This window comes from Phaenicophaeus curvirostris, chromosome 16 (genome assembly GCF_032191515.1).
Source record: "Phaenicophaeus curvirostris isolate KB17595 chromosome 16, BPBGC_Pcur_1.0, whole genome shotgun sequence".
Classification (NCBI taxonomy): domain Eukaryota; kingdom Metazoa; phylum Chordata; class Aves; order Cuculiformes; family Cuculidae; genus Phaenicophaeus; species Phaenicophaeus curvirostris.
In genome coordinates this window covers 6,122,854-6,150,542 of record NC_091407.1, presented here as the reverse complement: position 1 = coordinate 6,150,542, position 27,689 = coordinate 6,122,854, and the positions used below count along the sequence as shown (strand labels likewise).

General features: G+C 41.3%; 1 protein-coding gene across 2 annotated transcripts in view; it reads right to left on the bottom strand.

Moving 5' to 3' along the window:
• Positions 1 to 27,689, bottom strand: part of SDK1 (sidekick cell adhesion molecule 1) — a 396,340-nt gene that overhangs the window by 57,286 nt on the left and 311,365 nt on the right. For both annotated transcript variants that reach the window (XM_069870517.1, XM_069870518.1), the window contains exons 24-31: positions 27,029 to 27,179; positions 24,890 to 25,127; positions 18,762 to 18,877; positions 18,299 to 18,488; positions 15,973 to 16,071; positions 7,113 to 7,307; positions 2,817 to 3,018; positions 706 to 809 (exon numbers count right to left, since the gene is read on the bottom strand). In XM_069870517.1, coding sequence (XP_069726618.1) covers positions 706 to 809; positions 2,817 to 3,018; positions 7,113 to 7,307; positions 15,973 to 16,071; positions 18,299 to 18,488; positions 18,762 to 18,877; positions 24,890 to 25,127; positions 27,029 to 27,179 — 1,295 coding nt within the window. The remainder of the gene's footprint in view (positions 1 to 705; positions 810 to 2,816; positions 3,019 to 7,112; positions 7,308 to 15,972; positions 16,072 to 18,298; positions 18,489 to 18,761; positions 18,878 to 24,889; positions 25,128 to 27,028; positions 27,180 to 27,689) is intronic.

The window sequence follows — 27,689 nt, the reverse complement described above, 5'->3', positions numbered from 1 at the left end:
TATATGTATATGTACCCAATATTACCCCATTTCCCAGGCTAAAGGTAAACAGTGATGCCTTTTTTGCACTTTGCAGAGTTCCTTTCTCCATTCAAGACATTTTGAGCTACTTCTGCATTCAGGCATTGACTTTATACAATCAAGGAATTAGAAGCTGATCTCTAAGGCTAAAAATAAAAGCCCTGTCAATGTCATTCACAGTTTATTAGCCCTGATCTGCAGGATTAAATGCTCATGTTTCCAGGAGCTTCAGACTCTTTCTTACTTATACCTCAGCAATTTTGCCATATTGCAGACTGATGTGGATTGCGAGTGAAAACAATTGAAGAAACTTCTTCAAATATATGCATGGTTCTACATTTATTTTTAATGATCTCTTGTAAATTATTCAATTTCTGCACAGATAATGGTTAGTGCAGAGTTTGGAAGCCAATCAAACGGAGTTTAATTCCATTCTGAGACTCCTGAAAGTATGATTCATTATCAGAGGGCACAGCAGGACACTTAAGGCTGCCTGTTATTAATTCAGCCACGTCTCATTACTACCTGTATCAATCTCCTATGCACAAAACTGCATTGGAAGTTGAATTTTCCCTGTTCTGTCCCAGTGGAGAACACATGGCAATGGGCTCAGGAAACCCAGGAGCAACTAGGGAGCACCCATCCCACAGCAATGCCCCCAGCGAGCCTCTCCTCCTCACTTACCATCCTGCAGAGTTGTGACAGCCTCAGTCTCTGCACTGAAGTCACTGTCTCCAATGTCATTGGTTGCTTTCACTCGCAGTTTGTAAGAGGTGAATGGGTTCAAACTGTGGAATGTAAAATAAAAATGAGGCTGAGCGATGAAATCTCCCCACATTGTCACAACTTCCCTTAGAACAAGTCTCTACATAGAACCTGCCCTTTGGCAACTAGTGTAGTTTGTCTCTTCTCCACGTTGCCTTTTCTTTGCAGCCTCCCTCATCTTCCTCAGGACACAGGGGTGTTTGTACCCTTGCTGCTATCAGCATCTTCTCAGATTTCCATTGGTCCGAGTCCCTGAAAACGTGTGTGGACTCACAGCTGAACTGGGCTCCAGAAAACAGCCACAAAGCTGCAGTTAACGAGGCAGCATATGACTGGGGCTTGTTGGAAAGGACAAGATGTGCTGTTACTGGAGTTCTGCATGGCTATGGAAAACCTGGCTTTCAAAGCGCTTTGCCTGAGCTATGCTCAAAACAAACCTGTGGGTCAGCTCATCCTCAGTGCACAGATGGGGATGACAGGTAGAGAGGAGGCAGAAAATGTGCCCAGGGTCAGCCAGTGCACAGCAGGCACTGGAATTCACATCGCCAACCTTCTGACTAATCCTGTAGACTGTACCGTTTGATCAGTGCATTTTATTCCTACTGAATTTCAAATTAATCCATTACCTGGATTATTTAATAAAGACAGTAACAACAGGTTCCCTACAGCTCTTTTATCTATGCAGTGCTTTAAGATATGCAACGAGTGATTTCCAGCTGACATAACCTTCACAAAGATTCTTCTGTCTTGGCTTGGCAGGGGAAGGTGTGGGGGAGGCTGCCTTTTGAGTCACATGCAGAGGGTAGAAATGCAGAGCTCTAAGTTACAGGGGATTTAGCTAATTAATTGGTAGTGTCTAGCCATCAGCTGGCAGATGTAATACTGACTACAAACCCAAGTAGTTACTTGTAAGGAATGATTAAACATCCAGGGATAATGCATTCTGATGGGCAGCGTTCTCGCGTCACGCATGTGCTACTCTCTTGGACTTTTATAGGAAAATGCTTCTAGCAAGGGGGTGACGATCTTTTTCAGTAACACCACCCTATTAGGACACTGTTAATTACCTACAGCAGCTCGAACATTTTCCTAGATCTTTTGTTTTTGCTAATGCCAGTGCCAAGTCTAAATGATATAGTTGCTTTCCTTGATTTTACAGGTTTTGACTGGGAAGATACTGGGTATAATTCAAGGTGGGCTTAACACTTCCAAAGTCAGGTCTGTATTTGTAACTGTAATTGTCAAGTTTTGGTTTTGCTGCACAGTTCTATGAAAGGACAGCAAGGTAGCTGTATCTTGTGGCACATGACCAGCGAGCTGCCATATACTCTAGCCATGCATGTTTTTTATAACAAAACTGGAAAAACTGTACCTGAATGCTTCAAATTCTTGAATCTCCAAAACCTCGTAGCATTTTAGAAATAATCTGATTTGTAGTAGCTGGTCAATAAAGGAAATGGAGAGCAAAACAAGTACCTTCCTAAAGATATTCAATTGCTTTCACAGATGTTACAAGGACTTTAATTACAACAGCATCACAGAGGACATAACGAAGCCTGAATAACAAAGTTTAAACATTCTGATGCTATCTATAAACTTCAGTATGAAGAATACAGATAAAAATGGTTCTCATTTCATCTGGAAAAGCTTATATAAAGATAATTGCAATGCAGCATTGACGGTGGATTTTAACAGCAGTCACTACTGAAAAGATTTTTAACTAGTTGTATTTTACAGAGCATTGTGTAGCTACGTATGGTTTAGCCTAAGCAGCCTTATCTCCTGTGCTGAGCTTTCAGGAAGGGCTTCAAAAAGATGCATTGCAATTCAACTTTAATTAGATTTATTGCATGACCTTCAGCAAATCTCTCAACTGCTGCTCGTAGCACCACCTCTAAAATGGGATGGGTAACCTCACTTAACCCCTCTCCCCCCAAAAAAGTATGAAGCTGAGTGATGCTTGTTTTGGCTTCTTCACTGTTGGAAGTGGAAAGTGGGAATTTCTATGCTAGACTGGGATCATGTGGTACCTTTCAATAATGCAGGATGTTGCCTCATGGCTGATGGAAGAGGAGTAGGTTTGCCAGTCTCCATTCGGCAGTTCTCGCACTTGTACTGTAAAATATCTTATTGGTGAAGATCCATCACTTCCAGGAACCCACTTCAACAGCAGACTCCGCGATGATACATCACTCTGGGGTGTCATCACCTGCCTGGGAGGTGCTGGTCGTTCTGCAATTAAATCAAAATTTGGTGCTGCTTTGAGAAGAAACTAACAAGCTAACATAGAACATGGCAGCCTGATCAGATTTTCATAGTGGTAACGCCACAGGAGATTGAATTTTCAGATTTATCTCATGAAGTATGCAAGCCATCCCATTCCTTAACCTCCTGCTGCAAAGAGCAGCAGTAAACACAATTCTTATCTCCCTGCATAAAAGGTCACCATTGAATACACACTTTCCTAGCAACAGACCTCAAACTTGGCAGAGGGGTCTTAGCCTGCCAGATTAAGGAAGAATAACTAGGACCAGCAGCCAAGGAAACCACGTCAGTCTTTAATGAAACTCAGTTGTCCTTCAAGCCACAATTGCTCTTCTGACAGAATTTGCCTGTTCACTTTTTAACCTGCGCTTACTACTAGGTCTCATAGGATGATATTTTCTCTTTGCTACATACCATCCTATTCCCCTAGCTGTTCCCCAGTGAGGGCATGAAGCAGAGGAAGGGATGAAGCTGGAATAGGCTGGTATGTAGTAGAGTATGGCTTACAGCTGATACCAGCTCTCTCTGGCAAAGAACCAAGAACCATCAGCAGCTCCCGCTGCTGCTTCCAAACCCGTATTGGAAATAGTGCAGAGCTGGGGCTTGAGTATCTGCTGCAGTTCATTTCCAGAGATCCCCTCTTTTTCCCTTCATACACTCCGACCTTGAACCTGCAAAGTCAAACCAGCCAGTACCAATACTGAGGGAGATCTCTCCAGAGTAATTAACCATACACCTTTTAGATGAAGCAGGGAATGGTAATGCAGGTGTAAGCATGCCGGTCCCCAACTGTTTCAATATAGATCTCCTTTCCCGTCACTTTGTCTCCACACTCCATCGATTTCAATAGAGAAATGCTATAGAGTGAGGAATAATTGTTTAATTGTTTATCATGAAGATTATTGATTCTGATTAAAATGTGTGGCATGTAATAAAGCAGAAATTGATTGGAGACACCGCAGTGACTTGCTTTTGAGAAGCAATTCAATTCAACTTCATCAGCACTTGTTTCCATAAACACACCTCTGCCTTCATGCTTCCTTGCAGCTCTGTATGGTGAGCACGCCATTTCCCTGCCATCCCCAAAACCCATTTCCTATCTGTTTTGGCATTTCTCTGCAGCGAACTCCTGCTGACATCAGTGCCCAAAGATTTGTAAGCTATTAGCTGGAGAAAGCCCTCTGTGCCAGCTGCCTGCGAGCCCAAGTACAATGCAAAAGGTCAATGCCTTACACTGACAGGCTGAGACAGGTATTCAGGGTTATTCTATCAGAGGAAGTGAGCATCGTGCAGGGATTTAATACTCTCTGCTGATAAGCTTTAACCAGCTTGCAGTTTTGGGCAGGTCAGATCTTGCAGTCAGTCTCCCATGATTGGGTTTCCTTCTGCTGCTAATGGGAGATCTTAAAATCTCCTGTATTGCAAGATATACTTCCTGACGGTTTGTACAAAACCGTTAGTATAAAGAGTTTATTTATGGGAGTTTAGCCACAAGCAAATGCTAAGGTGAGCTGTTTGTGCAGGAATGTAAGGCCAGGCCGTATGACTCGATGGACTCCTTTTAATTTCTAACTACATTTACATCTTCTGACGCAGTTCTGCTCTGCCGGTGTTAAGTATTCTGAAAGGTGTCGTGCCTCTGTGTAGACTACAAGCACTATGGAAGAATCCCTGGATAACACCTACAGGAAGAACCTACAATACAATCTATAATACAACTTGGGATCTGTAAATCACAGGTCTCATGGTAAGATGTAAAGATTTACAATGGGATTATCCAAGGAATTTAAAAAGGACAAGAGTGACCAATTTTGTTAATTTTCAAGAGAATTTTTGTGCCTGGCTGCCTTAGCATCAAGGACTACAAGGATATTAATTGTATTTTTATTAAAGCATATTTAATATCTCTTCACTCTAGAATACTTAATGTCATGCATAAAAGTTTCAGGTTTGTTTGTTCTTTTCATTTACTTGTTTGCACAACAGCTGCACTGGATAAATTTCTTTATCATCTTCTCATATCAATCTTGCTGATGTGAGATTACATATTTTTCTCTCTACATGTTACATATGGGATCACTTCAGTTAAATCTCAGTGCCCTGGGACACGGTTCCATAGCATGCACAGAGACACAGTAGAGCCATCCATCAAAAAGAGAAAGGGTTCATTTTACACTATGACTTGCCTGTTCAAGATAACCCTAAAGCACTGATAGCAACAAGGGATCAGTGTTCCTGCAGCTGAGCTGGGAGTTTTGCCTTGAGCTATTGTGTATCCAGCAACAGCTTGTGCACGGTCTGGGAAACCTGAGTACATTTTATTGAAAAGGAGAGGCTCCAGGCTTTGAGTTTTCACTTTATTGGGCATGGCGGGTTTGTTTGAAACTTCCATGCATTGGACTTCAAACTTCAACTTTGACAGCAGTCAGACAGGGGCAGAAGAAATCTTGAGCTGATAAATCTCTTCGACGGACAGTGTCATCAGCAGAGGTACTTGAAGATTCCTAATACGGCTCTGGATGTTCTTTATCTGAAGGCTGCACTGTTACTCACTGGGAAGGCTGCACATGGCCCAGAGAGCTATGCCAGTGGGAATTTTAACACCAACCAGACAGGTCAGAAGTAGTTGAAATGCACCCTACAGGTCATCACTGCTGGTGGCTGAACATCAGGTGAATGCCCTCTCTTCTTAGAAGTGTTACAGGGAAATAATAAGGAAGACACTGTAGGCAAATAGCATGGGAAATCCTTGCCCTTATACCAAATGATTTGCAGGGTGTAGAAAGGACTTAAAATGAGAGATTGCTTAGTAGGCACATTTTAAGAACTGAAAGTAAATACAATTGGTTGTCTTATAGTGCAAGACCTGGGCAAGAGCCAAGACAGGCACACAAGCACATGCAAAAGGGCCAACAATACTGAAAGATGTCTACAGAGGTCTGCCCTAGTTAGCTGCTGAGGTGTGCTTCTCTCTAAACTATGTTTTTTATATATCACAGACGTTGCATGTTTTTAATTTTTGAGGGAGAAGTTTTCTTAAGTACCAATATCCAGACAGCACGTGGCACAAAATCCACTGATGCACAAGGAAGTGATGCTGGTAAAATTACCCTGGCTAGTTTTGACTTTGCCAGCTCAAGAGACCAGATAAGCGCTTTGCGGTGGGTCATGGCATATGGTACAAAACCAGAGGAAAGCCCACACTCCTGTCCTCTACCAATATATTCTCTTTAAGCTCTGAATTTTTAAAAAAAGAAAACCTTCACATACAAGGAGAAAAAATAATTTTTCTAACTGGCAGCTCTAGAGATCTGTTCTAAGCTGTAGAATCAAGCAGTTAGTTAAGCCAAAAGCATTAGAAACAAGCAATGATGCAGAGCAGATTCTGTAATACCTTACATGTCTTTCACATTTTAAAATATTTGGTATCTAAGCATCTGGTTTCATTTATACACATATAACTCCTGCTTTCTTCAAGGAGGTTCCCTATAGAACAGAATTTTATTAGCGATTCAGAATGCAAATAACCATTTTATAGCTGATGCAAGAAGCAGAAAAATTCTGGGCAACCCAGATGCAAACACTCTGCTCGCGTGTGTAGCCGCGAAAGGCCACAGTAATTACTAACACATTAGGTCAGGACTGAGGGACAATGGAGGAGCCATGAAGAAATCCTGCAATATCACCGCCTCTCATTTTGCGTTCCCTAATCAATACAGTTCATCCATCACTTACTTTCTTAAGATTGCAATCTTTCTAGAAAATGAGAGAGTTGAAAAAAAGATCTGACTGAAGAAGGAGGCTGCATATGGCCAATACAGCAGCTGATGGAAAAATCAATCTCCAACAGCCCAGCAGGCTAGAGGAACTGTGTCTCATAAAAGTCTGTCTTGCTCATCAAGTTTCTCAAATCATGATGTTGCTATGGTTTGGGGCAGGTTTATGGGGCAACAAGGAAGAGGTGTGCAGGCTGTAGCCTGTTATTAAAATTCCCCTAAGCGCAGCACGCGCTCCAAGGCATGAGGCAAGGCAGTACCTCAACCTGTGGCTGCAAGCATTACCTCTTTTTTCTGTTGTGATCACTGTGGCTTCCAGAGGCTCCCCCCAGCCCTGCCTGGTCTTGGCAGATGTCCGGAAGATGTACGCCGACTCAGGGGTGAGATCCGTAGCAGTAAACTGCCTGACTGTTGATCCAACCTCCACCGTTGTGAACTTGTTAGGGCTGCTGCTGGCCAGACGATAGGCAATCTGATACCCTGAAACCAGAGCATCGAGAGAGAGAGAGAAAAGGTTAGGGTGTTTTTCTAGCAGGACTAGAAACCATTAACTTACCATAATCACTTGCCTAAGATCCAAATAAAGTAGTTTATTACCTTTAACGCCAATTACACTGAGGTGCTGAGGGGCATGGTTTAGCGTTTGAAAGGAATGGTTGGACTTGATGATCCAATGGGTCTCTTCCAACCTGATGATTCTATGATTCACTGTGATATGGTAGACCTTCCCCCGGTCAGGCACTGCACCTTATGAGGTACATTACAGAGTGGTGCACACAAGGGTCTACTGTGTATTATCTGCCATGAAGCTGATTTCACTTTCTACCCTTTACATCAATAAGATACAAAAAAAGTTTAATCTTTCCTTTTTGGAAAGGTAAAGGAACAAACAGAGTCCCTGCAATGAATCTCACCTGGTTAAGCCAGTTCAAGGCAGCACTTTCTGCTTCAACTTTCCACCCCCTCACACATGCCCACATATTCAGGTTGTTCTGCCTTCTCACAATTTCAGCATTGGTTCAAACTAAAGGTTTTTCAGCTGAGGAGCAGCTGGATTGCCCAAACCACGCAGCCTTTACACCGCCCAAGTAAAGGCTTGCTCCTGCTTTTTGCACTTGCCTTTTTCTCAGCTCTCCCTCTCCTCTGTAACTGTACAGTGAGCGCCAGAATTGCCAATAAAAGCATCCTGCTTCTGTCGTTCAATCCCGCTGCCCTTGCCCACAGCCCAAGGAAGAAGCCTGCAAGCTGTGAGGTCCTGCTTCAACCATGCGGCACTTAATAATCAATTTTGTTGACGCCTGTAAGTGACAACCCCCATTCCAACCTGCTTGACAATTAGGAGTTCACAGTTTAGCCTGTATTATTAATGATCCAACTGTGCAAAGGAGGCTTCCAGAGTTCTCACGCACCACTAGCAACAACTGTCCCCCAAAGAGGAGCTGCCAAATGTTCAAATCCATTCTGCAAACCCAGCAACTGAATCAGGCTCTAACTTCTGGAGCTCGATGGTAACTTTCAGTCCAGCTGCTGACTTCCAAAATCAATTAATACCAGAACTGGTGTGGGGTTTTACTGCCCAAGCTGAATACAGTTGTATGATTAAACGCTTCATGGAGTTATACAGGGCAGAGGGCAGCCAACAAATCCAAATGAAACCAGCTGAAAACAAAACAGACATGACGTGATTCTGCCAACCCATCTTCTGAATGACAAAGGGGTCCGCGCACCTGAGACCACTTCTTTCTCTTGGAACCAATATCCCAGCTAGAGTTTGAACCCCACCGCATTTTGACTGTAACAAGAACAAGGGGAGCCAAACCTGGTGTGCTTTGTTCATGAAGGTCAGTGCATGAAAACTGAGGTTTTTTTTTAATTTTACCTGTGGCTGTTAGATAAAATCAATGACATTTATTTCACAGCGTGACTGAACAACAATTGCCACATGCCCACTCACAGAGAAGGCACAGAGTTCCTGCACTCTCTTGAACGAATGCCATACTCGCGTGTGGTGCACGCTGTCACTAACAGTGGAATTTAATTGGGATACAGATGGTGTTAATTTTGGTGTGCTGACTCTCACAGTGCCGTTGACGATGCACCAGCATTTCCTTGATCTTTTTGCTCCCGCAGCTGCTAGGGAATGTGGGGCAGCAGCCGTAGCTGCCTCACATGGAACAGATTTGATTATACAGACACCTTCAAGAGTGACTTGGCCTTTCCAGGTACCTGTGGCTTTGGTCTGAGCTCCGGCACGTTGTTGTTACAAACAGGATTGAGTAAAGACCTGATTCACTGAAGACCTTTAAATTGCTTTGGGCACCTGCATTTGAAAATGGGAACCAGCAGCAAAAAGGCTCCCAGTGCCTCACGTCATGCTGTCTGGGGTACCCTCCCACACCGCAGCAGTTGGTCTGTCACGTAATCCTACAGCCGCATTTTCACAGCTGGGTGGAGAGCACTAGATTGCTTAAAGGGCTGGAAGGCAAGTCCTGTGACGAGTGGCTAAGGACTTTGGGCTTCTTTAGTTTGGGAAAAGGAGGCTGAGGATCAACCTCTTCGACCTCTACAGCTTCCCAAGGAGAGGATGTGGAGAGGGAGGCGCTGAGCATTTCTCCCTAGGACCCAGTGATAGGACAAGTGGGAATGGTTCAAAGCTGTGCCAGAGGAGGTTGAGACTGAAGACCAGGAAGCATTTCTTTACCAAAAAGGTGGTCAAACATTGGAACAGGCTTCCTAGAGAGGTGGTCGATGCCCCAAGCCTGTCAGTGTCTAAGAGGCATTTGGACAATGCCCTTAACAACATGCTTTAGGTTTTGGTCAGTCTTGAAGCAGTCAGGCAGTGGGACTAGATGACTGTTGTAGGTCCCGCCAAAATGAAACAGCTTATTCTAGTCTACTAGATAAAAAGTGGCCTGATTTTTCAGAGCTCCTGAGCATGCTTAGATCCCAGCGAAGTCTTAGGGTCCCACACTTCCAACGTTTCATTTTTCCACCTGCAATCTACCTCCTTTTATCAATGGCACCAGCTCCTCCATTACTGGTGCAATATATTTCACTGAAGTATTTCTGTAGCTTTAATACTATAACATTTTGATCTTTTTTACAGTCCACAGAAAGACAGATAGCAATAAGGAGAAGGAACTGATATACTACAGTCTTTTGCGTTTATACAGATGTGAAGAACGCGGGAGTGAAAACCCCAGTGCGGGATCTTAATTAGGGGAGAAAATAGTCAAAGAAAAGCACTGGGGAAATTTTTACAGCAGCAGTAAAGATGAAGGAAGAAGCAACTAAGATGGCTAAAGAAGTTTGATAAAGGGACATGAGACATAAAGAATAAGACCTGGAGGGAAACAGAGAATATTAAAAGAACAGAAAACTTGATTTATCTAGTTATTAAAAGATAAGTATGATATCTGGGACATGTTCTTGTCGAGCATTTTCTTCTCTTTTCTAAACCTTTGTAAAATATAAAGTGTAGTTAAAATGTAAGGAGGGAGCAGAAAGATAACTATTTACTGCTAAATGGTGGTACTTGTGCTGGAAAGCCAATTACAAACATGCTCAGATTAGGCAGAGGAACACATATGTATCTAGGCCATTATAATAACTTACACAAGAGCAGATCCTTGGCTGGTGTAAAAACTAATTTAGCCATGAGAAAGAAGAAATCACTTGTCACAGCCTGTCTCTCTGACAGGCTCCGCCAACTCCTTTTCAATGCAACCCTGTGAAAAACAGTATCAGCCCTCACTGTCCTCTCCTACATCTGCTGTGTTGGCTGACAGTCTGGGTAAATATCTATTTTCCTGGAGATATTGGGCAGTTTAGACAACCAGAGCCATCACCTTTCCAGATTTCTTCAGAAACACAACACTTCCCTTGGTCTGATTCAAGGGTACGTATTCAGCCTCTGCCCCTGAACTCAACTCACTTTTACTGCTACCTACAATCCACTTGAGTCTCTCATAGTCTCTATCCACTATCTCAATTTTGATCCCTACATCACCTACTCCTATTAGACAGTTTGGGACATCCAGGTTACATACTGGCATAGAAAGCACCACTTTTCTTTTTTTCCGAGTGACACAGAAGGCACAATATTTAAACTACAGCTTGGATAATGATTAGGGCTAATGCAAGATCAAAAAGATAGAATTATTAAGTTGATGAATTTCAGCAACAAGGGATGGGAGAAGACAGGAAATGTTAAGTGAAATCAAACAAGGCAAATCAATAGAGGTAAACGGAAAGTGTTCAAAGAGAAATTAATGTATGCTTGAGGGCTATAAGAGGCAATAACTGCAGCTGTTGCAGTGGAGGAATAAGGGAGCTTCCCTTATAAGATTACAACAATAAAATGTTGCAGATATTTTAGATAAAAATAAAAAGTTTGAGTGGAAGTAAAATCTCTAAAAGGTGATCAGAGCAAAAATTTTTTGGAAAAGGAATATTGTACTGAAGTATCTGGATGGTCAATAAGAATAATTAATATAGTTTTCTTTATTTTTCTTTTCCCCATACAGCATTAGATCCCAAATCTCTTCTGCTACTGGGAGCTCTGCTGTTCACCAGGCCAAAACAGCATAAAGAAAGCTCTAAAAGATCAACTCTTCAGGAGCTTATTTATTCACTGAAACTAGGCTTAGTTTTGCATTAGCATCTCTTAAAGTATTTTTTGCACAACTGCAGACAGTTTCATGAGCTATGCTTTCTGAACTCAATAAATGCCAAATCTGAACTGCCTGTTAAATGTTAGGTCATCGCAACACAACCAGTGGATTCCCCAAAGCAAACAGGCAGGAAGATGACAACACATCATGAATATAAAAAAGCTTTCAAGCTCATCACCATACAAAGCCCTTCAGAACTGACAGCACCCGTTCATGCAGGCCATGGTGCAGCAGAGATACAAACACTTATTAATTTGTCACAGAACTTAGGGAAAGCCAAATTATATTGGGAGGTTACGGTCTGCCTAGTGGAGCAGCAATCCAGTTTGTTGATTTTACTGCTTATCTGTTTAAGGGCTAGAGGGTGTGCAAATGCAGTCTAGGATCAAAATATGAATTTGCAAACATGGATTACATCCAATTTTCATTCTAATTCTGAGTGAAGCTCTTCCACTCTTGCAATAAGCTTCAGGTAAATGCTAAATACAAGGCTATCATGAGGAATACTAACCAGGGCCTGGAAGGACGCCGGTTGAGCTCTCATTTTTAGGGGAAGCTTATAGCTATTAGTGTACATACGCACATTAACACATCATTTTTCTTTAACAGTATTTGAAGGAACTATGTTGGGTGCAGCTGAACTGAGTGCAGAAAAGATGATGGAGTGAAGCCTCAGATGGTTGGTGTAACATTCCCAAAAGGAGAAATGGAAATATCTCACAGTCTTCCACAGTAAAATATTTAAACAAACAAACAAGTGGTTTTCCCTCTTGGTGCCTGCCAGTATTTCATCCCGCTAATCTCTCTCTGAAATGCTGGAACATGTTTTGATATAGATTGCAAAAATGTTAGCTGTAAAGGTGCTTGTATACTCAGAGGACAAAGCTAGCAGAGCAGGAACATTAGTTCAAAGGCTCTGAATATAAGTTGCTCTTGCAAAGCAAGTATTTTTTCTTTCCAACCCCACTAGTGAATAGAAGGGCAAGGCGCAAAATTATGTTAACTTCTTTTCTCCAATAATTCTACTTCAGTGCACTTGACTGGGGTCATTACAATGGTGTTTTGAAAGTTTATTACAGTAATGAGAGTTAAAAGGTGTACAGAAAAATAAATAAACTTGCAACCTTTACTTTGAATGCTACATATTTGGTTTTAGCTATTTTTGAAGCACTCCTCAGTTCTTGGGAAGCATCACAGAAGTACCCAGCATGACTAACTTTTGCTTTTTCTCCCTGACATTCACAGCTAACTACTTTATCTGTGAACCTCAATGTTTCTACTATTAAAAAAAAAAAAAAAAAAGGAATCAGAACTGTTGAATAAAGACAATAGACTTCAAAGAGGTGGACTCGGGGGAATTGGCAGGTAAGATTCCCCTGGGAAGGAATTCTAAGGGGAAAAAAAGAATTCAGGTTATCTGACAGGTTTAAAAGGGACAAAGAAAAGGTACAACTACCCCAATGCAGACAAAAGATGTTAAGAGACCAGTATGTTTGCATTCAGAGCTCACTAATGACCTAAAAATCAAAACTAAATTGGACAAAACTTGAAACAGGGCACATGTCTAAGGGAGCTTATAAATAGATAGCACAAGCACGTAGGGACAAAATCAGAATGGCTAAAGTGCAAAAGTGAGTTATAACTTAAAGGGCATCAAAGGCAATGAGAAAGATTTTAGAAATACATTAGAAATTTGAGAGACAGAAGGAGGACAAGTCGACCACTGGGAAGAAAAGATGAGCACAAGACAGGTGAGACAGAAAAGAACGGAAGGCTCATACCTCCGTTGCTCCATTTTCACACACACAAAAAAGTTGATCCTACCTAGATACTTAACAAGAATTAAAACTGACAACACTATAAGTAGGAATGTAGGCTAGAATAGAGAACAGGTTAACGAATATTTAGTTAAGCTAGATATAATCAATTTAGAAAGGCCTGATGAAATTTGCCCTTCAGTGCTTATACAACTAGCTAGAGCTGTCTCCGAATAATTAGTGATTATCTTCAAGAACGTGCAGAGGACAGTTGACATCCCAGAATATTACAGAACGGCAAACAGAGTATTCTATCTTTTAAAATGGGGAACAAAAAAACCAGAGGAATTACGGACAAATCAAGCTAAAGTTCAATACCCAGAAAGATCCTGGAAAAAAATATGAGTCAATATATAAGCAACCATGAGGACAATAAAGTGCCAAGGAACAGCCAATATGTTTTTGTCTGGAGCAAATAATAAATATCAAATAATCTATTTTCCATTTTGACAGTGTAATTGGCCAGGTGGGAAGAGTAGATATGATCCAGATTGACTTTAAATAAGGCTTTAACATGGCTGCACACAGCCCTGTCAAAAGTAAACAAGAAAAAGAGAATCTAAAGCAAATACTACACATTTTCACTTGAACACTTGGGAAAAACAGAAGTCAAAATGTTGTTATTAGCAGTTTGCTAACAAACCAGGAGAACATGTTAAGTAAGGTCTCATGAGAATAAGACACGAGTCTGGCTCTGTTCAATATTTTCATTAATGACCTGGCTGATGGAATTGTCAGTCTACTTGCAAACTTCAAAAATAAAACCCAACTGTGAGTGGTTCTGAGCCCTTTAAGAGGATAAGAGTGTAATTTAAAGCGATCTCAATGATGAGGAGAGATGGTTTGGAATCAGAACAATGAAATTCAATAAACGCACCTGTGAATTATCGCGCTTATAAAGGAAAAGCTTATTGTTCATAAAAAAGAGGGACTGACTGATCTGGAAGCACACTGCAGTAAAAGGGTAGGAATTAATAGTGGGTCACAGACCTACTTAGTTATAATATCAGTGTTGCAAAAAAGCCAAGTCAGGAGGACATCAGGTATTCTGGGACGTGTTACTGGGAATGGACTATGCTAGACATCAGAGACAAGAGTCTACACACTAAGCACGCCAAGCATTCTTTATGGGACACCCTTCACTCTTCCTTCCCATCCTGCATTTGTATGATTTTACCATCAACACAGCCATGAGTCAGTAAGAACCAACTGAGAAAGCGATGCATTGCACAAAGCACTGTGCAAAAACAAAATAAAAGAGAGCTCCTACTCCACCGAGCTTGCAACTTCAGCAAATAAGGCTGATAAAGCGCAGCAACATGAGACGTTGGAACACAGTCAGGAGAGCAAAATCTCTTTTGTACTTTCACATCATTTCTATCAAATGACTTTTTCTTCTCCTTAACCACATCCTGTGACTCAAATCCCAGTCTCTGCTGAGAGCAAGCTCAAGGACACACAGTTCCTTAAAAAAAACAACAAATCAAACTCACAAGACAACGTGGAAGCCAAGCTTCCTTGAGCTGCAGAGGAACCCTGCATGGCTCTGTCTCTGGCAGGTAACGAGTGCCAAGCTTCACACAGATTCTCATCCTCACAAAACCCCTGCAGCGGTTGACTTGAGATCCCATATGATGATTTCCCTGCACCTTCAGGCATCAGGATCATTTTGGGAAACAAAACACTTGAACAAAGACTTTGAGGTTTTGACTCAAGATTTAAACACAATGCAAGACTGGGCCTTTATTTAAAGGGATGCCACCAACGCAGAAGCATTTGAAGTAGGCACCCTCCACCCAGCAATGAAAGAAATACTGCAAAAAGACCACACGCAAGCCTGAATGATGGCAGCGAAATTAGAAGCAGAGAGGCCTGGCAGACTGATAACTAGACAAAAACCAAAAGCTTTTGCTTCTGTTTTCAGAATTGAGAGACAAATCTTTATTCACCAGCTAGAACTACTGTAAGTTGCTGAGTAACTATTAGCTACTTCAATTTTAGAGGCAAGAACAGATTCTTACATTGTAAAAGTCTTCATGTTTTAAGTACAAGTAGTGGCTGGTGTGCACATTGCAAAGGCAACCCAAAAGTTATGAAAACAGGAAGGGAAGGAGGTTTTTCACGAATGCTTGCCATGCCCTGCTGCCTCTATTTCTCTTGATGAAAAGCCAAACATAAATTAACTCCTCGTGACTTGTCAGACAGCAATATCCAAAGAGAGCAATAAATAAAATGGAAACACACACGAAACTGAAATGTGGGGCAATGCCTGGCAAAGGCGAGCTGGGGGAAGGAGGAGAAAATCCAGGTCTCTCCTGTTGCAGCTCTACACGCGTGTTGCCCTACAGTCAGCCAAACAGGTTACAAACCCAAATGCAGATGGGAAGAGAGATGACAATTCAAACACAGTGCAATGAATGACATGTAATTCTGGCTTAGGAAAACAGACACCACAGAGCTAGGCAGACTTTTCCTCCTCACCACAGGGTACTGTGTGTCTCAGTTGACACTGACATATTTTCTTTACTTTAGCCACAGATTTGCTTATGTGTGGATTTTAATCCAATGTGCAAGAGGAAAGAAAGCCCAACAGCCAGAGCTTGCTCTGGTTTCCAGCCCTCTCCTCCTCATTGTGGATTTGCTGCTCCCTCTTACCCAGAATGATTCCATTGGGCTCCTCTGGTGGCTGCCAAACAATCCGTACGGACGTTAGCCTCACCTCGGGGAACACCAGCCTCACAGGTGGTCCAGGGGCTGGAAAGAAAAACAAAGATCATGCTAGCAAGCATTGCACGACAGAAGAATACAAGTTCTCTGCTCACCTTATAGAGAAGGCAGTCCAAGCCGTATTCACTGATAATGAGAAGATGGTTAGGAGTACCTATGCACATACATCATATAAATTTATTCCGAGGAACCCTGTCCACGGCCAAATGCTTCCAGCACCCATGGACATCAAACGTGACACAGTCAGTGCACCCTACAGTGTTTTCCACACCTATGAAATGCATTTAGCAGGATGCTCTGGCAAAGGAGCTCTGACCTCAACAGCGTGGCAGGGAGTCCCTGCGAGGTGGCTGCAGCACCGCGAGTAACTGATTACATACTGTGAAGCAAGTCACTGAGCTGCCTCTACAGTGAGTTATGTGTCAGCTTTATCTGTTTCATACCTGTTAGAATTGAATAATATCTCCTCTCGCTGTCACCAGCACCAGCTTTGAACTGCCTTCTGATTTTACATGTGCATTTTAAACACTCAGGCCTGAGCAGGAGAACCTGAGGCAGGTGAGATGCAGATTAATAGAGGTGGCTGGTGGCTGCACTGACCATCCCAGGTTCACAGGGTAGGAGATGATAATTCATACATTAGCATTCGGAAAATTTCCCCTTCAGCACAAATTCCACCTGCATTACCCCTGATGATACTTTTAATTAAGTTGAGCCCAGAGGAGACACAACATATTTATGTCAGGGGTACAGAGATGGAAGAACAATTTATATCATTTGCCAACATGCACTTAAGGAGGAAACTGCTATAATGGGGTTATCTAAAACAAACATTTTAAAATATTTCTCATTATAGTCCAATATGTACACTTCAGTGAGTGCCTTTTATCTCCATGCAGAGTTCTGTTCACGGTAATTTCGCTTTGTTTCCATTCAAAGAAAAGCCAAATCCCCACACAGGCAGTGTGCTAGATAATGGCTTGAAAGAGTCAGGGAGCTGCTGTCCCTCTTCCCACCCCCATTCCTGTCCCTGCATGCTCTTCCTCCTTCCCTGCACTCCACAAAAAATGTCTTGTTAAGCCAGAAGCCTGAATGTGATTTCAGTCCAACCAAATTACCTTAATGAAGTTGCTTGCAGAAACCAATGTTTATTCCATTATTATTGAAAAGATTTGATGAAAAGACAGGCTTTTTTTAAAAAAAATTTGGCTCATTTTTATTGGGAACAATAAACAGAAGCCTCTCACACTAATATTAACCTTCATTTAATACTGAAAAGGTAATGAAACTAAAAGTAACTAGTATCTGCAAAGTCATAAGTATTTTAAGAGTTTAATTAAGTTTCTGTAAAACCCCATCAACAGGAATGCTCCAGCACACGGATGTGTTCAGGCAGCACTGATGTGAGGGGCTTGCTCTGGGTCCTTCAACACATCATGAGTCCCTGAGCTCATGGGAAGCACTGGACGTGGTTGCAAAAGGATGCTGATATGATCACCTTCCAGGGCCAATGCCTTATTCTTTTTGGAAAAGAAAATGAAAATTGATTACTGAAGTTGCAAATTCCATATCTCTCTTTGAGTCCGATCAGACCCAGATTTGTTTATTGCTTTCAATTGCGGCACTCTACTTTTTTTTTTCAGAGCACGATTGAACTTCAATAGGAATTTATAATTGGACTCTAAAAATTGTCTTCAATAGAAATTGTCTACATTGAGCTTCAGAGTATAATTTTAGAAGGTATTTTCCTCTTCATCAGCTGCAGAGAAAGAGGAAACAAGGCACTGTTTTTCTGTGGTTTTGCCAAATCCTCAGGCTATGACCAGTGGAAAAGTGCTGAGTTATACCAGATAGGGATCAAATCCTTCAGGTTCAAAGCTGAAAAACCCAAAACAAACCCAAAACAAGCTGAAAGAGAGGAGATTTAGATGAGATATAAGGAAGAAATTTTTTACTGTGGTGAGGCACTGGAACAGGTTACCCAGAGAAGTTGCAGAAGCCCCATGCCTGGAGGTGTTCAAGACCAGGCTGGATGAGGCTTTGAGCAAGCTGCCCCTGCTCATGGCAAGGGGGCTGGAACTGGATGATGTTTAAGGTCCCTTCCAACCCAAACCATTCTGTGGTTCTATGATTCTAACCGAAATCAAACCCCTTATAGCCTTAATCTAGACCATTGTCTACATTTGTATCACTAAAAGAAAACATTGTTAAAAGGCTAGATCAAATAAGACATTCTGGTAATCTGTAAACTTACCATCATCCTTGGTTCTTTCTATAACTGCAGGAGAGCTGGGGACTCCATCTCCAATGCGCGTGAATGCCAATACCTGGATCTCATAAAGCACATATTTCCGCAAGCCAGACAGCAGAAAAGACTGAGTATGGTTACCTCTAACTATTTGGTTCTTCGGTTCAGAGTCTAAACCTTTTGCTTTAAAAAGTATCTGCAGAATAAAAGTGTATGAAATATGGAAAAAAGATCATTACACAAGGACTGACAAGAGGAGTATGTGTTTTAGATTCCTCCTTTTCACAAAGTACAAAAAGAAATTACGTTCACCAATCACCCCTTGCAAAAACAGCTTAATTCCTATATCTTCTCCAGCTGACTTAGGAATAAAATCAACATCCAGCAGGTGAATAATAAATAATAAATGAAAAACCATACCCAGGTAATGCATTAAAAATTAAGTAAGCATGTAATGCCACTTGCATACCTTGTAACCCAGGATGAGACCATTCTGCTCGGGCTCAGGGACTGCGGTCCATGTCAGAAGGATCTGGGTTGAACTCACAGCTTCAGCAGAGACATTCTCAGGAGGAGCAGAGGGAACTGGAATCACACAGCATTGCCAAAAAGTAGGAATAGGTGAGACGTACCAGACAGTTTTGCTCCATCTCCCTATCTGCTTGGGATTGTTCCAGGATCCATCAGAGGAGTATTGAAACACAAAAGGACTGGAATAGATTCTGGACAATCCCTTTTTCTCTGCATTCAGATCTTTATATTTCAGCCTGCTTCACAACTTCTTGCCAGTTCATCTCAGAAATCACCATATTTGTGAAGAGCTAAACTTTTAATACCAATCAATCTACAGACAGACAGTAAATATAGAAAGATATGTATTCATTTCAAGTTTTATATATTTGCAGTAATTTTAATCAAGTTTAAATTGCTGGACTTTTAGAAGCCTATCTCCTAGTATTTCTTTCCCATATGTTTTATTTCCCTGTGCCAAAAGCTAGAAATCTTTATGAATGGGAGTTTATCTTACAGCACGATCTGTTCTAACATGAAGTTTCATGCCACCTTGGCTTCTTATATTATCTGAAAGGAAATTATAGCAGCTTGTCTAGAGTTAACAAAAATTTCAACCCCTGGATTGCACTCCCAGTTCAGTAAGAAGTTCTTTAACCTCTAAGCCTTGTGATTATGTGATAGTGCTCAACATTCGCAATACATGAATTATAGACGGATACATTAACACAAGGTGTATTTTCGAGGACTGATATGGTGTAAATGAAAGATATGCCTGGTTCATTTATGTTGCAAAATTGGCTCTTACGAAACTGGAAACATCATTAGAACTGATAGCACAGGAACACTGTAATTTTCTCTGACTTGAGAGAAGAGCAATCTTGCATTTTCTCATGCCATTAAAACACTAACCACTGCAGAACAACCACACAACTGCAAGCTTTTGTAGGCAAGCTTAATAGCGTGCTACGTTACGCAAGCAGAATTTGAGGCTATTTTTAAGAGTTCACATTTTATGCTGCCCTTTTGTATCTTTTTTTCTCCGTGGCATTTCCAACATCCAAAGGGTACAATCTTTTCTAAAGCATGATACACCTGCCAGACCTCAAGAGAACATTTCACAAAGTTATGTTGCACAAACACTTCTGGACAGTAAAGCTTGATTAGGTCCTGAATATATCACAAAAAAAGAGCACAAATCTCTGCCAAAAGTAATGCTTTCCTGGCTGTCCGAATGAAAGAACAGACCTGCTGTTTTGAAGGCGAGCTCCTGAAGCTCCTAGCAACATGCACGAGATAATGAGTATGACACCAGAATTAATATAAATTGAAAAAAAAAGCACCGCCCCCCACCATTGTGCACTCAAGGTTAACCGCAGAGATAGTCATTTCTGAAACAATTTCCCTCTTACCAATTATTTGGGACGTGAGAAACAGAGCGCCATCACACAACACTGCAGCAGACTAAGCAGACTAAAATCCAATTTTTTTTCCCCTCCAATGCTGAAGTGCTTTTTTTTTTAAAAAATCTTCTCCCAGATTTATCCCCCACAACGATATAATTACGTTAAAGGAAAATAGATTGCCAGGAGCCATGAATGTCTTTGGATAGCTGCCATAACTTTATCTGTAGATCTTCACAAAGAGCTACTCCCACAGGAATCACCTCTGGAGAGAGAAAGGGTGGAGGTGGGTCACAGGAAACCAGGATGCGTACAGGAAAGAAGCCCTTTCCAGCCACATTTATTTTTATTTTATCTGGTTTGAAGCCTTTCAAGAGAGAAAAAGTTTCTTTATTTTACAAATAATTCTTTTCCTCTTTGATCAGGAGCCATGAGAGTTCCCGGATTGACAAAAGGTGGAGGCTGTGCCCAGGCTGGCCCTACGTGCATTCTTGCTTTGAGGTGTGTGTACGATCACACTGCTGGCAGGGGGACTTGAAAGCTAACAAAGGAGAGAATGGGCTATCTGAAGTTTTATCAGCCCAGACTTCTCTTAATTCCCAGTGACAGCCAGAGCGGTTAAATGTCCCTTCTCACTGGGGAAGAATTCAAGTCCAATGCCTAAATGGCAAAAATACTTGCTTTCATTGAGTGTGCTTTAATTCTCTGGATCTCATATTGGTGTTGAGAATTTTATTCTAATACAGACGTATGAATTCAGGATCTGTAAGTGATATTATGGATCTAATCGTCACAAGTCTTTCATCAAGTAAGAGACTTTGATTGACCTTTTAAGAATGAATGGAAATGTAACCTTCATTTCTCTGACCCCTCTTCTCTCTCCCAATACCCTGATTCAAAGAAATTATGGTTTGCTAAGAGTAATTAGCGGCTTGTGTGAGCATATAGATCCTTCTTTCCTTTGCAAGCTTGCTTCCCTAATGCTGGTTTTCTTAACTGTTGCACTGAAGACTTTGTTATAAGCTCCAAAGCCGAGTACTCATTAGTAACCTTCAAGAACAGTACAGAAGCCAAGCAACAGTGTCCAAATGAATCTCAGAGCTTTAACAAAATGAACTGGAAACACTGAAACTAAATGATGAGCCAATCCAGCAAACTGCTAGCTGCATGATGTACTTTAGAAGATCAAACGTAGGAAATTATAGAGTTGCTGACACTTTGCACTGGAGCTTCAATAAGTTGTCAAATATTTAAGGTTATCTATGTTGGCATCTAAGAGCATGCATCCTCTTTCTACATCTGACATAGCCATATTTGATATATAGCAAATAATGCTAATTTATATCTGTAACAGGGCCAAGAGCAGCTTTTAATAAGCTAGTCTGTATTCTGGCTTTCTAAGAAAGCTACATAGTGGAATGCAGTGGTCCTCTCCATTTTTGCAGCTCATTTTAGCTGAATATCCATCACTGTTTTTTGAAAGCAAAAATTAAAGTGGCATATTGTACACCTGACACCAATTAATAGGTGGAAATTTAGAACAGGATTCACAGCAAAAGTAGCATAGCTGCAGTACACAACCATTTTGTCTATAAAATTAGATACCACAGGCCAAATTTTCAGCCTGTATAAACTAACAAATCCCCGTGGTAACATCGGAGCACACTTGAATTATCAAGCAATGCTTTATCATATCACAGTAACTGCTTCATGAAGGTCATCCTCTGAAACATCAAGAGATTGATCCTTGCCATAAATACGTGGCCCTGCTTGTATAGTAGCTGAATTTGTTAGACAAGTATACACGTTCATATAGTCGAATATTAGGGACCCCAAAATATTAAGACACTAGGTTTGGTGTATTTCATATTATTTTTTTGAAAATAAGCATAGAATCATAAAATAAGAGGGTTTATATTTGAAAGGAAGCAGACCTGCTGAGGTTGTTCTAACACAATAAAGGTCTTCGCGTTGCCTTGCTTTCTCTATATTGCACCTACTATAACTTTCAATTTATTGAGTGGAAACTGAGCTTGTTACACTGCGGTTATTTTACACTGTAAAATTTCACTAGTTATCTAATTTCTAACATTATAAAAATATTTTGGATTGATAAAACCTGTCCTGTTTAAAAACTCTAATTCATTACCCTCTGTATGCTTGCTACCCTATCCCAGACTTACATTTTAGGGTTTCCCAGCTTTTTCAGGCCTGGGTTACCAAAACCTACAGCATTATTTATTCTCTCATAGTTTCTTTGGTTTCAGCATGTTTTATATTCAAGAGCTTCAGAAACTGGAGAGTACCTGTAACATGCTCCTTTATTGTTAGTATGTGTGTTCATCAATTAGTGATGTGATTGCACATCCTAGAATAAACAAAAGTGTTCCAGCGTAGATTTATTTTTAATAAAGATTTTGGACTCTGGTGGCTGCACTGCTGTTAGATACCACGAGCCGGTTTAGCACCCAGGCTTTAACTTCCTAGGCTCCTTGGATGGTGTAAAACACAAAAGTGAGTTCTGTCAATGAACCACCACGTGATCCTGGCCATGGCACCTCTGACCAGCTGTGAGGGATGTTTACAACCTGCAGCACCAGGCAAAACTAACTTCCCTAAGACTCTCTATCTACAAAATGCAAAAAAAAAAAAAAAAAAATTTAGGACACCTGCTTCTAAAGTACTTTGAAAACGTAAATGATAAACAGAATTTTTCTTATAGTTGAGAAGATTGACCTAAAAATGCTTTGACGCCTCCCCCTCTGGCTTTAGATATCTTTTTTTTTGCATTTTAACCCTGCTTAACTGTGCATACAGGTTAACTGCTGATTCCCTGAAGTTCTCTCACAAGGCTTGCCACTATGCCAGCACTTCTTATACATTCTAAACTTAAGAAGATACAGCCCGAGCCCAGACTTGCTCTATTCAAGAAACCAGATGTTAGTATCAAAGAAAGCACACACAAAAATCCAAATGAGTCCTTATGGCCTAGATCACAGCTTTGTGTTATTTTGATCCCAGTTTCTCTGTGCCTCCTACAATCAGTTTCAAGTCAACCTTCTTTTAGTACTGCAAGGGAAAATGCCAAATACATACGTAACCCCCGATCTTAAGATGCTGAGAAAGAGCACTATAATCCTAAGGTTTTATGAAATCACTTAATCTTAGTATTTACTACATTTCAAAAGAAGCATTTCAAGACCAGCGGAAAGGAAAAAGTGGAGAACGCAGTATCTTTTTATTACGATATAGAACACTTCAAAACTATTTTGTCTGGGTCATGCTATCTCTAACTCCAGCACAAGCATGCCTTGTTTAAAATACCTCTGGCAATAGCTTTCCAATCACTACTTCCCCAAAAGAAACACTTTAATGGAGGGGGGTGACTTTGTTTAGCCTTCTCCTTGGCTAGTTCAAAGGCCACTTATCTGAAGTAGCAGACCAAATCCTGCCTCGTACGGCACATTCACACCTCCCACCATGTAACTCTGCATGGTACAGACTGCAGAGATATGCATACATGTGTCTAGAGGGGTATGATATGCACAGGATTAAATTCCAAAATATTTTTAATGAAGAAAAATACGATAAAATGAGAAGAAAAAAAATCAGCGTTGAACCCTGTCTAAATACAGGCCACAAATAGCTTTTATTATTGTACTTTTAAACTATATCTCATCCAATTTGTTATTCACTTGCAATATAAATTTTACTTTATCAAGTGTATGTAGCGCAGGTTTCAAAAGAGGTTTTGTGGAAGTTAATGGCTAGAGAGCAGCTTTTCAAGGTCTGTCTTTACTGTTGCTGCTAAGCTAACAATAGTTTATTACTGCTTGAGACCGAGAGTTTGCTTCTGATAGTTGAAGACTCTATGCTAGTATTGACAAATCAGCTGGACAATATAGAACCGGTGCTCTAGGTCTATACTGCCTTGTAAACAAAATTTCAGAAAGCAGTTTTCATCAAGAGCTCATATAGTTATTTTTATATGGGTAATCAGCTTTCTAAAATAACTTGTACCCTTTCAGGAATATTTAGTGCTCAAAATGAAATTTCACATAATCATGACAGAGAAAAAAATCTGTCCCAGCCTGAAGGCAGAGAAGGAAAGGGGGAGAATGAAGGGTAATGAGGTATCAAAAGGGGCCCAGGAAAGCTGTGGATGCTCCACTCCCCGGAAGGGTTCAAGGCCAAGTTGGATGGGGCCTTGGATAGGTTGGTCTAATGGGATGTGTCCCTGCCTGTGGCAGGAGGGTTGGAACTGGATGGGCCTTAAGGTCCCTTCCAACCCAAACCATTCTATGATCAGGGAGGGACAGGGAACACAAGAGACCAGCTCAGCCAGAGAAGGCTGCGTGCCAGCTGCTTGTTGTGTTGTCCGCACTGCTGCCAAACGCGGGGCAGGAATGGGGAGAGGTCATTCTGTTTGCTTTAAATAAATAACCAGCAGGTTTATGCATGAAAGCAGGCTAGGAATAAAATAAATAAATAACTCCCTCAAATGTCGACATGTGGTTTTGCCTTCAGTGCATCTAGAGATTATAGGTTTGGCTTTCATTTTAGATTTAATGGATCAACAAGCGAGGGGGGAAAAAAAAAAGGAAAAAGAGAGCTGAACAAAAAGGCAAAAAACGCTGAAGTTCTCTGATGTGTCCTTCACAGCAGACATAGTGCTTTGACTTACCAGACTCCCGCGTTCGACCTCTCACTACATTGCTCCACGGTCCTGCCCCGATGGCATTGAAAGCCTGGATCTGCAGTTCATACTCTGTCCACTCCTCCAGATCTTCAACTGTGTACTCTCTTTCCAATCGGTCATTAATAACCTTCATCAGGGGGGCAGACTGCAGATCCACACGCCAGAACTTAATCCTGTACCCCACTGACTCTGGGTTGCCGTTGTACTGCGTGTCAGGGAGAGGCTGGCAAACGACACAAAGAAAAGCACAATATTCCTACAGAGCATAAATTGCAAAGGCTTTCCACGCTGTGTACCAGGGCTGTTTGAATTCATACAAGGCCATAGGAAGGCAAAAAAGATCCAGAGGTTGATTTCCAGTTTTATTTATGCTCCATGGTCTCTAAATTCCTGTGTTGCTTGAAATATTCTTTTGATTTTTACCTTAATTCTGAACCAAATAGATAAGCTTACAGAACTATGCCGTTTGCTGTGGGTGTATCAACAGAGATGATACGAATACAATATATTTCAGAGCTTTGTGATTAATTATGGAAATGAATGATAAATTGCTGAAGCATGTGACAAATTCATTTATCAGACATTTTTTACTTTTTTTACTGACTCTCTGTCTGATCATTTATCAGCAGAGATTTATTCTAGTATTCTAACTCCCCAAGCAATTTCAGAGATTAAAATATGAAATAATTAGCCTACTTCATGAAGTTGAGAGTTTTTCCCCATAAAACTAACTACACAACGCCACGGATGGCTGAGATTCAGTTCTCAATCACTGGGAAAGTTTGATATACATTAACATTTCATGGCTTAGAAGACTGTATCCCACAGGCAGGCAGGGCTAGAAATGTGACCCTTATTCTGTAGGAAGGAAGGAATTCCCAGCTCCCATGGGGACACAGATTCACCTGCAGGTCTTGAAAAAAAGAGATTAAGCACTTTCAAATACTGATGTTATTAAGCATGAAAAAGCTATGTCAGGTCATTTTTAGCTATGGCTCTTGCTCCCTCTGAACCCTGCACAGTTTGAGTCACAAAACCCAGGCTTCCAGGTAGCGCAGCAAGGAAACACCATCTTTAAAATGTTTTAAAGTCTCTTAAAACAACCTTGAGCTAATTTTGATGGAAGATACATAGGTTTGGATACAGTACCAAAGGTTTAACAATGTGGGCATATTATTCACACTGTAGAACCACAGTGAGTGATGAGGGTCCTATCAAATTAAGTGTGATGGCTTTTCTACAGATACTGAGGTGACACCTTCCAGTTTGATTTTTTTTGTCTTTTAAGGTTCAGAATTAAGTGTAGTGTCCCATTGAGAACTGGAATTATTCCTTTCTGACAGGAGAAAACCCCTCTTGTTTCTAACCTGATTTTGAGTTCCAGCCATAATGAGTTTATGCATGGAAAAGCTAACATTTGGGCAAAAGGAAACCTGTGCTTCATCAACTTCACACCACAGTAACCCCAGTGGAAAATTCTGCCTAACAGGGGAGCAGAGAAACCTTTCTCAAGCAGGTTAATTGCCAAGTAAATCCCAGTGTGGCAACTCTGCCGGTAACGGAGGCAGTCAAAAGGGCACAACAACGTCATCAGTCACTGCATCTTCACAATTTATCATTGCTTTCTATGTTTTATCACGTAACTCCACATCCTCTCATGTAAATGCAACCTTCCTATGGGGGTGTAACGTGCAAAATTTGCTGCCTTCGAGCCACAGCTGTTCAGTACCCGCAGGATGATCACCAAAGGCCAGTGTGCACCTTCTGGGGACTCTTTGCTACAGAGCAAACAACTGAGCCCTAGGAAACTGCAAACTGGCTCAGGTTATATATTCCCGTCCCACACGTTGACCCAGACTGTGGAACTAGAGAGTCTCAAAAGCCAAGGTTTCACACACAGGCATATATTGCCCGATGAAGTGGCAGAAATAGTGGCAGTAGGCAATTTAAGTGATTAATAAGGCACTTAAGGTAAGTCTCAGATTTCCGACTGTTCTGAAAAAGGAAGTAGTTTTGCCATCATTCCTCCTGCTGAATGCAAGGAAAAGGCACTCCTGAGTGCTGGCCTGACCCTCTAGGGAAGCAGCTGCATCCCAAGCCCCCCATTCCTCCTGGCTGGCTCACCACCCATCGCAGCCACAGGCTGGTCTCACTGGCCGTGCGCACGGTGACGCTCCCAGGAGCAACATCTGGAGGAGCCTGCAGCGTCTGGATGACACGGGAGGGCTGGCTGAGTGGGCTGGGGCCGACCACATTCACCTGCCGCATCCGGAACCTGGAGCAGAGAGAAAAGATGTGGTGCATGCTGTAACAGCTCAGTGAATGATTCCTCTCTTTCTGGAACAGGAAAAAGATGGAAAAATACAAATTAGGTCTTTCTAAATGTTCCACAAAGGTCGGTGCATGCAGATCCCCTCTGTATTCAGTGCTGAATGCTTTATGGTAACTGCTTTCAGATCCTCTCAGGTATTAAAAAAATGAAAATGAGATTAGCTTAGGGTCTATTAGAAACTTAGGTATTTGTGTGAGAAATGTATGTTAATTATATCAAGCCTGATGAGCTTATGCTAGCACTAAGTGATTTTCTCTTGCGATGCTTGCACAATACATTCAGAAAGGTATTAAAATATCAAACTCTGGATATTCTCATTCCCTGTCAATATAAAAAATATACTAGTGATAACATTTCCCCTCAATTACTGGTTGAAAGAAGCTGATTTATTCCCATGCTGCATTTTCAGCCTTCCTGCACAAGAAAGATTAAGTTATTTAATATGGATATACG